This window comes from Trachymyrmex septentrionalis, unplaced genomic scaffold, assembly GCF_001594115.1.
Source record: "Trachymyrmex septentrionalis isolate Tsep2-gDNA-1 unplaced genomic scaffold, Tsep1.0 scaffold134, whole genome shotgun sequence".
NCBI classification, from domain to species: domain Eukaryota; kingdom Metazoa; phylum Arthropoda; class Insecta; order Hymenoptera; family Formicidae; genus Trachymyrmex; species Trachymyrmex septentrionalis.
In genome coordinates this window covers 367225-379864 of record NW_017304482.1, presented here as the reverse complement: position 1 = coordinate 379864, position 12640 = coordinate 367225, and the positions used below count along the sequence as shown (strand labels likewise).

The window sequence follows — 12640 nt, the reverse complement described above, 5'->3', positions numbered from 1 at the left end:
TATATATGGCAATATAATGTTACAATATGCGATAGTTAATGTTATCGCAGTGAAATATATATATATATATATATATATATATATAAATAAAATTAACCGTAAATAATTTTCGTAAAGATAAAGCGGTGAACGCAATTAATGCGCATCTTTACAAAATTCGAAAGAACCCGCACAAATTCATGTTTTAATTTTCGTATGCAACGATCACTACCGAATCCTGATATTTTTATAACCTCGGCAGTTTGGAAGTCAATCCGTCGATAGATTAGATAAACTGAAGTCTTACCGAGATTATCGGAAGAACGTGTTGACCACGATTAAAGTTATCTTGACAAAATTTTCCCACGAGTGAGGATTTTCATATCTTCCGAGAACAATTTAAAGCGTGATAATTAAAACACGTGTCGATTGCGATGCAGCTAAGCGATGCAATGGAATTTTTGTATCGCTTTCATTCGCTGCCGAAAGAGAAGATGTGATTGCGTATATTTAATATTAATTATTCAAGAGGTTAATCGAGCATCTGAAAGAAAGTTACCCGGATTGGATAAAGAATACATTTAATTATCGTGTGACATATCTATGTGCTTCTATCGAAGGTATTGACGCTGATCGTTAATCGTCAAGATAACTTTAATCGGAAGGAGCTTTATCGCTTAATTCGTGAACAATTGAAGAATTATTAAACGTAGATGCGTCCGAATAAATATAAAAGGTCGTATTTTAATAAAAGTTTAGTGTACCGATGGGATTGTTAATATCATTTCTACGATATATATAAGAAAAACTAGCAGAAAAACTTCTCGCAACCAAACTGTATTTCACCCAGTCGCCTCTTTTGTTTTCGAACCAATAACATAATTTTACTGTGAAACGCAAAATTTTTTTGCGCATCGAATATTCGTCCCATAATCTCTCCATACGACGTGCGGTTTCTATCTAATCGAACGAAAAGAGACGGACAGAAACAACAACAACAACAACAACAAAAAACAAAAAGGAAAAGATATGGATTATTTAAAGTGTACAGTTCTACAAGAATTCACGTAGATATTCGCACATGTGTGGTGGTCCCAACCGGCCTCTCGATACGGATGAATATTTACGAATACCGGATCCGCCGAGGGAGTTTCGATGGAAACTCCGTTTTGGGGTCGCAGAAGAGGTCCTCCGTGACCCAGACGGACGGCGCGCCACATTTCGAGACGTGCAGATCCGATCGTTCAAATTGGCGCGCCTAGCAGACGGCGGACGGCGCCGGTACGCGCGAAAAAAAATAAGGGGAGAGAAAACAGTCGAGTCGAGGTCGACACTCACCATTTGGGGGGGTGGACGGCTCTGTTGAGATCTCTGATTCTCCTGCAGCTGAACGGTCTCGTATCGTCGCTTCTTCTTCAAATGCGAGCGGGAACGTCTCACGACTGTTATCACTACAGCTGGCCCCATCCGGCCATCTTGCCATATATCACAACGTGTACTACGTCGCGCTGGCGTATCACGCCGTCGTCGAGTCCCCCCCCATCACCCCCTTTTTCGTCGCGACGGCGATCGCGTAACGTTCGTATTTCTCCTTGTCGCTCCCGCCGATTGTCCCTGCCTTCTCTTCTTCTCCCACTCCTTCTCCTGACTCTTATCCGACGAGTCACCCGAGTTTAAATAAGATTAAAGTTCATGTTGTGATCGCGGACGACGCTACTGCACGGGAGAATGCAAATGGAAACTAATCTTCAAACGGACGAAGAACACAAATCCTGAAATCTGCGACTTTGAATAATTTAACAATGAGTAATGACGGTGAGCTTGACTAGCCAGAAGACCGGAATCGAGTTTTAATTTAATTATTTGATGAAAATATGTTCACAGATTACAGGATTGAAATATTGCAACTTCTGGTTTAATATAAATCAATCGTATTTCAAATGAAAAAATCATTCTAATTAATTATATAGTACGTATTTAAAGATTAATTTATTTAATTAGTATAAAACAGATAGTAGATAGTAAAAAGATATTGTTTACTAACAATTATTTACAATATGATATATGACACAATATTTACAATATCTTCCTAAAATAAAAAAAAAATAGTTAATTGCTACTGCCAAACCAATCCGATCCCATAGCGCCGAAAAACGCGGCTGCTCCGGATTTTATTGCACTGGTAGGCTCATTTTTCGCGTGCTCTTTCGTTATTTTCTTGCGATGTAAATAAATGCATATTTTAATATGAAAGATAATTATTTTTAGTATATATAATTCATAAAATTGTGTTAGTATCACACGCGATCTCGTAGACGTTTTATATCTTATAATATAATATTAAACTAAAAACATTAAATTAAAAACACTTATTAAATTACGTTAAAAATATAGCTGTAATTGTTATTCTAATTGCATTTATATTATATCTAATTATGATTATATTTCTCTTAACAAATTTTACGTATTGTAATCCATTAAAGTTTTTTTTAATCCTTTCATTCCTTTTAAAATAAAAATAACGAGCAACGTAAAATTAGCAATGTAAAAAATTAATTATATAATTTATTAGTTGCGTTAATGCAAAATCACGTCATGCAAGATCGCTTTACCGGCTTACCAAATGTATACATCGTGATATTTTTATCTTTTTCAAAGGGCAAAATCTATGAATAGGTATATATATTTATTAAGAAAAAAATTAACAGATGTGCTATTTTTAACTCGAGTTGACACAAGTTGACACTATTTTTCTTGACATTCAGAGGGTGACAAAGATAGAACGACTTTGTCGACTTGTGTCATCAAATGGAAAGTACCTAATTTTAATGATAAAAGTACTCGATACATACTTGTGTTTTATCGGGTACTGGCATTGACAAAATTGGCAAATTTCTTGTTGGAGCGGTTATGGTTAAAGGTGGGAACCATGGTGCTCCTGTACAAACTGCAAGTACTGCAGGCGGTTCGGTCCTCTCATTGCTCGTGTGTTCATTACGTGCACCCAATATCGAATGTAATTGTTCCAAATGACTGACCAAGTTTCCAAATATCAACTAAAAAATTAGATGTTACAAACGTCATCGCTATTATAAACTCTCTAGCATTGTTAATATGGTACTAACCAAAGATCTTTGAACAGATTTTTTAACGTTAGTGTGAATAAACGGATTAAAAACATCATAATCAAATGGGTCTATTTTCGCAAGCACTGCATCACACGTTTTTACTGATAATTCATTAAGAACTTTGTTTTCATGGGGCACCATGAGCAATGTACAATATCTTATATCATACAGTACTTGAAACGCTTGCTTTTGTCTAAGGTCTATGTTTTTAGATGCATTAAGATAATAATTAAATAGTTCTGTAATAATACTTTCGATAATTTGCTGTAGTACTCTCCTAAAATTAAGAAAAAAAAACAATATGTATCATGATAAATAAACTATCTCAATTTACATGATGTTGCATTATTTACTTACTTTGGAAGCGTGTGAGGTATAATCTTATTTAAATCTTTGCAAATGGCGGTCAAGAATTTTTGCAATGGTATCGATGGTTGATAAGGTATTAAAATTTCAGACTTTATTCGCTTTCCCTCTCCGGATTCTTCCTCGATGGTAACTTTCTCCCATTCCGAAACGATCCAGTGAACACGCAGCCCATCAATTGGCTCTTTTAATATATATTTCTTCATATGTTCAGATATTTTAACTTTATACATGTTAGCCCAAATGGACCACATGCAAGTACTTTCTTCCTTTAAATTGTCACAAACAGCTTGCCACTTGACATTCGTAATGGTAAGTCCGGATACTTTCGACGATGTAAAACACTTATTTAAATTTGGACACAGAGTAGTTAACGCAAAGAGAAATCTTGCTAAAACTATAGCGTTTATATCACTTTGACCATGTTTAGGTTTATCATTAACGCATGTGTTCTTTATAAACTGTACAAGATCTTCGATCTTTTCCATGCTGATTACTTGTAAATGTTCTTGAACTTCATTACGATCGGAGAATGAATTCGCTATTAGAGATATGTTCGCCGAAAGTAAACTATCTTTTATTGTTATTACTCGTTCAGTCTCGTACAAATAGTGCTCAAGATCGGATAATAGTGCATATAGATTTTTGTCAAATTTTTCGCATAATTTTATCACATTTGGGGAATATCCTTTAGCCTTCATTAATAAGGACCTTTTGTTATCTAAACCACCATTCTTTGTAAGCTTCTGCGGAATGTCAGTAGGGGAATCTTTCCACACAAACCATCGTAAATCATGTTCCGGAAATTCAAATTTATCATGCGCTATCTTATCGAGTAATTCTGTTATATCGGATTTTAAATCGGCCAGCGCATCCGTCCATTTATTCGTTATAATACCTATTAACAAATCATCATTAATTATTAAAGTAAATGGAGGAATCTTTACTTTTTTATATAGATATAATTATTACATTTTGCTCGTCTAGTTATAATAGGTTGGAAGAATTCTATCCAGAAACTTATTCTCGGTAATGAAAGCTCCTCCCAGATTGAATTCCAGTTTTCTGGTAGATTTATACTGATAGCTTCTTCCCGAACATTATATAGGCCTTTAATAGAAACTATTAAGTCCAATAATTTAGTGATCTCGAGATTAGAAAAATTATTCACCCACTCCAACCAAGATTTAACACTATTTTGGAGCGCTGATAAAGAAAAGGTTTTTGGTATATCTTGAACAAATGGTTTGTGATGTTTGGTAACGGATGGTAGAAATTCTTGAAGTAAATCTTGATCTAAATCTAACTGTGACAGTAAAGAATACGCTTCTTGATCTTTTATGTCTGCTACAAACTGTAAGACCAAGCCTCCAGGTGCATTGTCTGCATCTATATAATCACATGTAAGATAAAAAATAAAATTTTCCGTTTACTGCATTCAGATTGTAAGATAAATAAAATACTTACTTATAAAGCATGAATATATTAAATGAACAGTTTGTATAAGTATTTTCATACACGATTTGAGCTTATTTTTAACACTGTCATGACCTTCTCCTTTAATGACAGATTCAATGGCCATACATCTTGTGGATATTAATTTTTCTAAAAGATCAGCAAATGACGATTCATTTAAAAATACCAGAGACGCCAAGCAGTTTGCAGCGTTCTAAAAGGGAAATGTATCGTCAGTAAGTAATAATTAAATATCACAAAATAAGCAACAATTTGTATACCAACTATGGTTGAAACATCCAACGATTGCAATATTTTGTTGCATTCGTTAGATATAATATTCTTAAATTGCATAATAACATCCCACTGCTTTGAAACAATTGGATATCTTTGTGACAACTCGATGCTGCCAACTTCGAACATTAGACTGTAATTTATATGTTGCGCTATTATATATAATTGCGTGGCAAATAACAAATTCTGATTCTCGATGCTCGTCCAAATGTATTGTGGAATGTCCATTAGGATTTTGATTTGGATGATAACGGAGTCAAAAATATGTCCTCTTCTATAAAAAATTACAGCTTAGTTTCGAATATTTATAAACATTGCATTCGAATGATATAAGCAATATTTGAAAAAAATACTTGTCCAGCTTATCTTCAATCGGCTCTGTCTTGAAACCAATAAGATATTTCTTTTGCAATTCCCTAAATTTATCCTCTATGTTAATTATTCGCGAGGTAACTTTCACAGACGTTATCTTCATTTTTCCAATTGTGTCGGCAGCTAATATTAAATCTCGATATCTCTCCCTGAAAATCATTAATATAAAAACTGACAAATGCTTCTTAAAGATTTGATTTAAGTAATCCCTCGAATAATACACTTTCTTGTAAATTCAAAGATAAACTTTGATATAGTATGTAAAGAGGATAGTATTTTAATAATTAAAAAAAAAAAAAAAACAAGTCAAATTGAACTACGTGAACGTGAGCCTTACCCGACTAACGTCCGTAATTCTAATTTTTTCCTATCACTTTCCAGTTGAATCTTCTTCTGAATCTCTTCGATTTCTTTAATGGTGTGCTGCTCAAACAACTTATTTATGTCCAAGTCCAAGTAATTCGTCGTTGTCATATTTCGAACGTTTCGTGCACAATCTTTCTGGAATCAAGAACGCTCGAGACAAACAACGAGATTCCACGTAGCTCGTAAGTCGTAAGTTAGAGTTGAATCGCAGGTTAGCGAGGTTAGTCTGCTGTCAACTGTTTTACCGTGCGTCGATACCGTCGCGCTTCGTTGAAACGTCATCCGGAAAGTTTCCGTTAGTCGGCGCCGCACCTGTGCTCGCTCGCTACACCTGCGGGTCTCCTTCTGGGAGTTACGTGCTCCGAAAAATGCTTATCTGGGGAAGGCTCGTCCCTGACATCGAGTAGAGCTAACCAAGTCGACGAGGCATCGTCGGGGACGGACGGTGAATTCCGAGTTCTCGCGGCCCGGCGACGGAGCATCCGGAGCGTCATCGACGAACTTTCCGACCATAGTCCGACGGTCGGATTGCCGCGCGCACCGTGGACAAGAAAGCACAAGAAACGCCGAACGCGCGGAGGGTACGGGGTGGTGGTGTGTTATTGGTATGCGGCGGCTCTTTGTCGTCGTGGGAACTCCGGCGGATCTGTCTCCGTTGCCTCGCGTCGTGTCGCGTGTTCCGGACGTCTCGAGGAAGGTTATGTCGTCGATGTAGCGTCGTGCGACGATCCTACACCCGGCTGCCGCCTCGACGCCTTTCGTTCCGGACGGGAAACGCGAGCGGTGATTGCGAGCGATGAAATTTTTCATCGCCCGGTGACATTCCCTCCCTCCCTCCCGCCCTCCCCCCCCCCTCCTGCGTGGCGACAGCACAGGTGTGTCCTCGGTCTACGGATGTGTGTGCGGACGCCCCACTACTTATCCCGCGCGAGCCACCGACGTCGAGCAGCTCTCCGGTTTCTCGGCGGTTTCGTCGGCGAGAAGGTAGCGGTGATGCGAGCTACCGGGCCAAAAACGGCCTAATCGGGACCCGATGACTGTCGACAACACGGGTGAGCATACCTCCTTGATACCTCCTTGATTCGCGCCGCGCCTTCCTGCGGTCTTATCTCGACCGACGGACAAATGGCAAAGTTGAGTCGCGCGCTCCGCAAGGCGCAACTTTCTTCTCTCCCTTTTTTTTCTTTTTCTGGAATTAGCACATTCGTGCAAAGACTCGCGCCGTGTTGCTATTTTAGCGCTCGCTGCGAAGAATCAGCGCTCGCCGAGAACGGAAACTCGTTTCGAGTTGAATTCTATCCAAACGAATTACCTTGGAGTCTTAATGGTTCTCCTTCTCTCTGAGTAATGTACATCCCTAAAAAGGAGCTGCGAAGGTGTTACGCAATAAATTATTTCACGATACAAAATGTGTATTTTTGGGTTGCAATATATTAATATGGTTAATCAAGTTAATTAAGTCGAATAAAAGATCCGTTCTTTTTCGAAGAATGTCCTGGACTACACTGATGAAATAAGTTAGAGAGAAGACAAATATAAGGTGCTTTACGCGTTTAATGACATAAATCAACACAAACATCATCCTATTTATTCGGTGAGTAACAAAGATGGAATACGATATTTGTGTCGACTTGCCATCAAATGGGAAGTAGTTCATAGTTTGTTTCACTTCAACTTATTGTATCAGTATACGCCAGTTGAAAACATTCTTTAAAAAAGACTAGATCTATAATTGTATGATTGTATAAAAAGAATTACAATTTATATAATTTTGTTCTCCAAGTCGGAAAGAGATAATCTTATTATGTTTAATATATTTTGAATGCAGATTACCACAAGGCAAAAAGGATGAGTACCTCACTAACGTCACTTCAGCCAAATAGTCAAAGCTTAGAAAGGCAGAAACATGTTAGAACCACGACGGAAAGACTGTACAACAGTCTTACCAAGAAAAGGTTTGCTTCTATTAATATTTGTAGAGTCACTAGTATTAGTCATACAGTAGATCTCTCATTAATCATGCTTTTTTTTTTATTTGACTTATTGTTAACTAACATATTAATTCAACTTGTATGCATTTCTAGGAAAGATCCAAAGCAAACAAATATTCAAAGAATGTGGATAAACTACGAAGACTGCAAAGACGACTTTTGGGCAGCTATAAGATCTAACTATGATTATATTATGGATACTAATTTAATCGATACTTGCAAGGTAGGTTCGAAATGTCTTTTAAGTCTTTTTCATATATAGCGCAGAGATATAGCGTGAGGTATAAATGTTGAACAATTTTATTTTCAATTTAAGGAAGCAAATGGTGAATTGACATGGGACGAAACAGACGTGTCGACGCAATCGTGGACCTTGAAGGAGGTCAGCAATCAATTTTCAGAGCTTTACTCGTGGTTAAGAATTCTTCAAGAATTGGTCTATTCTAAAGAAGAAAATGTTTTAGACAAAAGCCTGCGTGCAGTACGTATCAGTGAATCTGAATTCTATTCGAAATATGTGATAAAAATAAATCTCTAAATAAAATTAATATATCTTAAAATAATGTTGAAAATTGAATTAATCAGGCTCATATGGAGGAGCTGCGACGCAAGGCGTATAGACGTAAATTATTCAACGAGCAAGCGGAAAAGTTAATTTCTCGCGCCCCTGCTTTAAAAGATGAAGTGGCGTGGCGTGTAGATCACTTGAATGCAAAATGGGAACTAGTTGAGCAAATTATGGCGCCCATAGACCAACCAGTATCTAGTCAACAAGATATATCAGCAGGTAATGGGTTGTTGCCCCTTGAAAAATTGTATCTTTTGTATTCTCTTGATTTATTAATGTAAACGTAATTGATCCGTTCCAGATTTTGAACGCGAAGTAAAATGTCTAAGAAAATGGTTACGAGAAATGGAGTCACGTCTTCAACCTTTGAGCTTCCACATCAATTGGACTTTGCCAGAACTGGAGGACAAAGCGGTAGAGCACATGGTAAGTGACGTATCGTTAGATTTACGTAACAATAAAGTTGTTAGTACTTTCCTATCTGTCTCATTCGTCGGCAAATTTCGCCATGTGGTGTACTTTACAGATGACATACCAGATGTCCCTTTGGGTCTCCCTTTTATTTATTCTATTACATTTTACTGTGGGAAAGTATCATCTCCACTTGTAGACAAAAGAACTATACATCTATTAAAAAAACTTAACATATGCTCCAATATGTTTGGTTTTTCCATTAGAATTAAATAATAAACAAAGAATTATTTAATTCGGTATTCGTCGGTATTCGTTCCGAAATATTTCTTTAAATAGTTTTCATAGATCCAGGGTTTTGTTATTAAATTAATACATCTTTGCTTAAATTATAACACAATTGAACGATTCTTTATTTTGTTACGTAATCTTATTTCTCGGATATCGACCTTCAAAATAAAGAAATCGGAACGCTTGGGAAAAATGTCCTAATTCATTGAACCCACAAATATGTATTAGGATTAAAGTTTCCTTCTGTAAATTTCTACAAAAGAGAGAAGGTGAATGTCTTTAAAGTTAAAGCCCAGATAATTTTATGCGCGCGCTTGTTCTTGTCTTCCTGCTTTGTTCTTTTTACAAGTAAATTGGACAGCGTAAAATGCACGAAGCGGAACGGGGTGTAAATCCGCGGATAAATTAGCTCCAGCCGAAGCAACCCATTTATTAACCGATTTAATTGTTAATGACGGAAACGGGTATGCTAGGAAGCGGCACGATTCGGCGGAATACGTGCTAAGAATAATGCCGCATTGGTCTAGCACGTGCGTACCGGATTGAGTTTTCGCTCGGCTATAAGACCGAGAGAGCGACGCGACAGCCTAAGAGGAACGGATGTGATGGTAGACCTAGGTAGGGTGGGGGGAGCGAGCAGTGTCGGCGTGTATGCCCCACGTTGTTGTTTTGCTGTCCGTGCCCCGATCTTTCCCGAAGGCTCGCGCTCGGACGCGAACGACGCGCCTCGTTGCTTTGGAGAGACTAGCAGCTGCCTGCCGGCTGCGCGAGTCGGCAGAGTTCGCCGTTCCACGGTCGCCGCCGGTGGACGGGCACGTTACAACGTACACGTTGATCCAAGGTATCCCTTCCTCCTTGTCCTCTCTTCTTTCTTCCTCCCCCTCCGCCCCAATTCATCGCCCTGTTCTTTTCGCGTTTCTTTCTCTCTCTCTCTCTCCCCCCCCCCGCCCCCTCCCTCATCGTCTCTTTCCGTTTATCTAGCTCTCATCCCTCTTTTCTTCCGGAGCGTCGCTATATTTAAACGCAAATGGTGCGCGTCTCTCGTGTCTTCGATTTGCGATCGCGGCGCGTCACGTAGCTTTGTGCAACGCGTGGGGTCAGTAGTTTTTTGTACCACCGGCATCTCACACACCGTCCAGTATTTCCCTCCGTTTTTCCGTTCGCAAGCAAGAGCGGCGGAGGTTCCTCCCCGAAAGAAAGAATCCACGGTCACTCGCGTGAATCTCCGTCACCGTGGGTATCGTGGGTCAGCCAGACGAGTCTCTTCATCCTACGGGTCTAACCGGGCCGCCGTACGGGCTTCTCTTCCCCTTCTTCCTCCGCCTCCTACTCGTTTTTCCGTCCGTCCGTCCGTCCGTCCGTCCTATCCAACCGAGACCCGAGAGAGACCATACCACGGCAACGCTCGCAGCTCGAACCTCCTCGCGCGGTCCATTCGACGTGGTTCCTCCACGTCGCCGCCGTCGATTACCCGCGAACGAACCCTGGCGTGACCCCACGCGCGGCGCGGCAAAGGAGTCATTCATGCATCGTAACGAGCACGAGCGAGACGAAACCGCCACGAGGAAGCGGGGAGCCGGAGGTCCGAGAGGCTGTTGAAAGAGAGAGAGAGAGAGAAAGAAAAAAACCACCGCCGCGTCCCAACCCAAGCCACGTCTCGTCGTCAGTCTGCGACCGGCTGTGAGGGAAAAGAGAAAAAAAAAAGATGCGCTTCATTGCCGGAGCTCGTGAGTGCTTGTAGTGCTACACAGCGTGGATGCTCGGTGTCTCGATCCCTCCACGATTCTTCGCAGTTCCTCTTCTCGTGGATACGCGTGCTGCCGCGCGCATCCTCTCAGCTTTCGCGCTGACGTAGACGTACAACGGTGCGCCGCTCTTCCCACACGGCACAGTGGATAGGCATTTTGGTAAGCGACCCGGTGGAAAAATATTTCGCCGTTCCTCTTTACCTTTAATTACGCGAGGGAGTTTCTACGGGGGTTGAGCTCGCTTTCAAGGATCGGATCGGACGGATTGCCTCACCGCGGTTGATTGAACGACAGCAGTGTTCACGAAGCACGTGGTCGTAAAAAGCGCACGGCAAAGATAATGGAATTTAGAACGTGAAAGTCGGTGCTCCAAGTGCTTGCGAACCGTAGAGAGAGAGATTCTTTATTTTCCCGGTAAATCTTCGTTCCGTCTATCTCATTATTTTACGCCGCGCTGTTTATTTCAGCTGAAACTTCAATTCTGCTCCGCTTCTCTCTTCCGAGTTTTCAATTCGAGATAACACCTTCGAGCTAATTCCGTCCACATCCGCAGCTCTCTCGCACTTACAGCACGACTGAGATATTCATTGTGATATCTGTCCCGTTATTGGTTACATCGGGAAAAAAAAAAAAAAAAAAAAAAAAGCACAATGAAACAATGAAGCAATTACAGCAAAGGCTATCCCTCTAGTCTAATCTGAGTAATGCATCTGTGATCGTACTTGCCTTTCGAACGAGAAACCGTCATTACACGTCGGATTTTCCTTTCATAGTAAAAAGACGAAAGGAAAATCAATCGTAAACCGGCGTAAAAAAGGTTGCATTACTCACCTTGATAATTTATTTACGATATTATGTATAATGATTCGAGATAGAGCGAAGCGCATAAATAATAATAATAATAATAATAATAATAATAATAATGATAGCTGTCGTGAAGATTACGATCATGAAAACCGGGAAGCCGGTGCATGTTTTTCGATCAATCGTATACTTATCATGTATTAATTATATACCTGGCACACACGTCGATCCCTGTTCGCGCACCGATTTATTACACCTGAGCTCCGGTTCACATATTATCTTCCGCCGCGTTTGGTCATCGGCACTCCGTATCGCGGTGCGTGGATGCTCCGTTGAACGACATTCGTTGAAGTCGGTCGTTCGAGGTCAAGCGAGTTCACGTGGAGGAATTGTCCGTATAAAGAGAAAGTAGATCTTTCTGGAATTTTCTGGAGCCGGGTCGTACGGAGTAATCCGCGGTGATCGCGCTAATTAACGCGAGGATCGCCAGGCCATTGAATTGAATATGAATTTAATTATTCGTTGCAGCGGAAAGGGAAGGTATCGTATCCTCTCTCTCATCCTTCCGACTTTCTATCGGTACCCACAATACACTTACGTCACACTATCGTCAGGCAACCCGTTTGCCAGTTATTTACCAGTTACATATCGGTTAAAAGAGAAAGCCGAAGGAACATCAGTCGGCCTGACATTAACGTCTACCTGGGCTGCAAGGGTTAATTAATACTTCGAACGGATTTCGTTGCGCCAAACGTGACGCACGTGGACGTATGGTCTGAACTCGGGGAAAATCTGTGAAACCGGACAGTAGCTTGTAGTTTTGGCTTTTCTCTCAACTAGTTGAGAGTATTTTTAGAAGCGCACGAT

General features: G+C 40.2%; 3 protein-coding genes across 4 annotated transcripts in view; 1 reads left to right on the top strand and 2 right to left on the bottom strand.

Annotated features, from left to right (window-relative positions):
* Nucleotides 1–1495, bottom strand: part of LOC108757255 (ras-related protein Rab-32) — a 20405-nt gene extending 18910 nt beyond the window's left edge. The window contains exon 1 of the mRNA XM_018501719.1: nucleotides 1318–1495. Coding sequence (XP_018357221.1) covers nucleotides 1318–1446 — 129 coding nt within the window. The 5' untranslated portion in view covers nucleotides 1447–1495. The remainder of the gene's footprint in view (nucleotides 1–1317) is intronic.
* A 593-nt stretch (nucleotides 1496–2088) lies between these two features.
* On the bottom strand, nucleotides 2089–6088 carry LOC108757239 (conserved oligomeric Golgi complex subunit 1). Its single transcript, XM_018501695.1, has 9 exons — nucleotides 5932–6088; nucleotides 5576–5743; nucleotides 5214–5496; nucleotides 4941–5142; nucleotides 4446–4862; nucleotides 3465–4371; nucleotides 3105–3384; nucleotides 2832–3035; nucleotides 2089–2202 (listed from the first exon to the last, which is right to left on the bottom strand). Exons 1-9 carry the CDS (start codon nucleotides 6066–6068, stop codon nucleotides 2089–2091), a joined length of 2712 nt encoding a protein of 903 aa, XP_018357197.1. The 5' UTR covers nucleotides 6069–6088.
* An 838-nt stretch (nucleotides 6089–6926) lies between these two features.
* The window catches only part of LOC108757238, a 42434-nt gene continuing 36720 nt past the window's right edge, over nucleotides 6927–12640 (top strand). Inside the window, exons 1-7 of one of the 2 annotated variants that reach the window (XM_018501694.1) lie at nucleotides 6935–7012; nucleotides 7450–7554; nucleotides 7789–7915; nucleotides 8045–8174; nucleotides 8268–8432; nucleotides 8537–8738; nucleotides 8821–8945. In XM_018501694.1, the coding sequence (XP_018357196.1) occupies nucleotides 7809–7915; nucleotides 8045–8174; nucleotides 8268–8432; nucleotides 8537–8738; nucleotides 8821–8945 (729 nt within the window). In that variant the 5' untranslated portion in view covers nucleotides 6935–7012; nucleotides 7450–7554; nucleotides 7789–7808. Of the gene's footprint in view, nucleotides 7013–7449; nucleotides 7555–7788; nucleotides 7916–8044; nucleotides 8175–8267; nucleotides 8433–8536; nucleotides 8739–8820; nucleotides 8946–12640 lie in introns of both variants that reach the window. The other variant, XM_018501693.1, reaches the window with a different exon arrangement.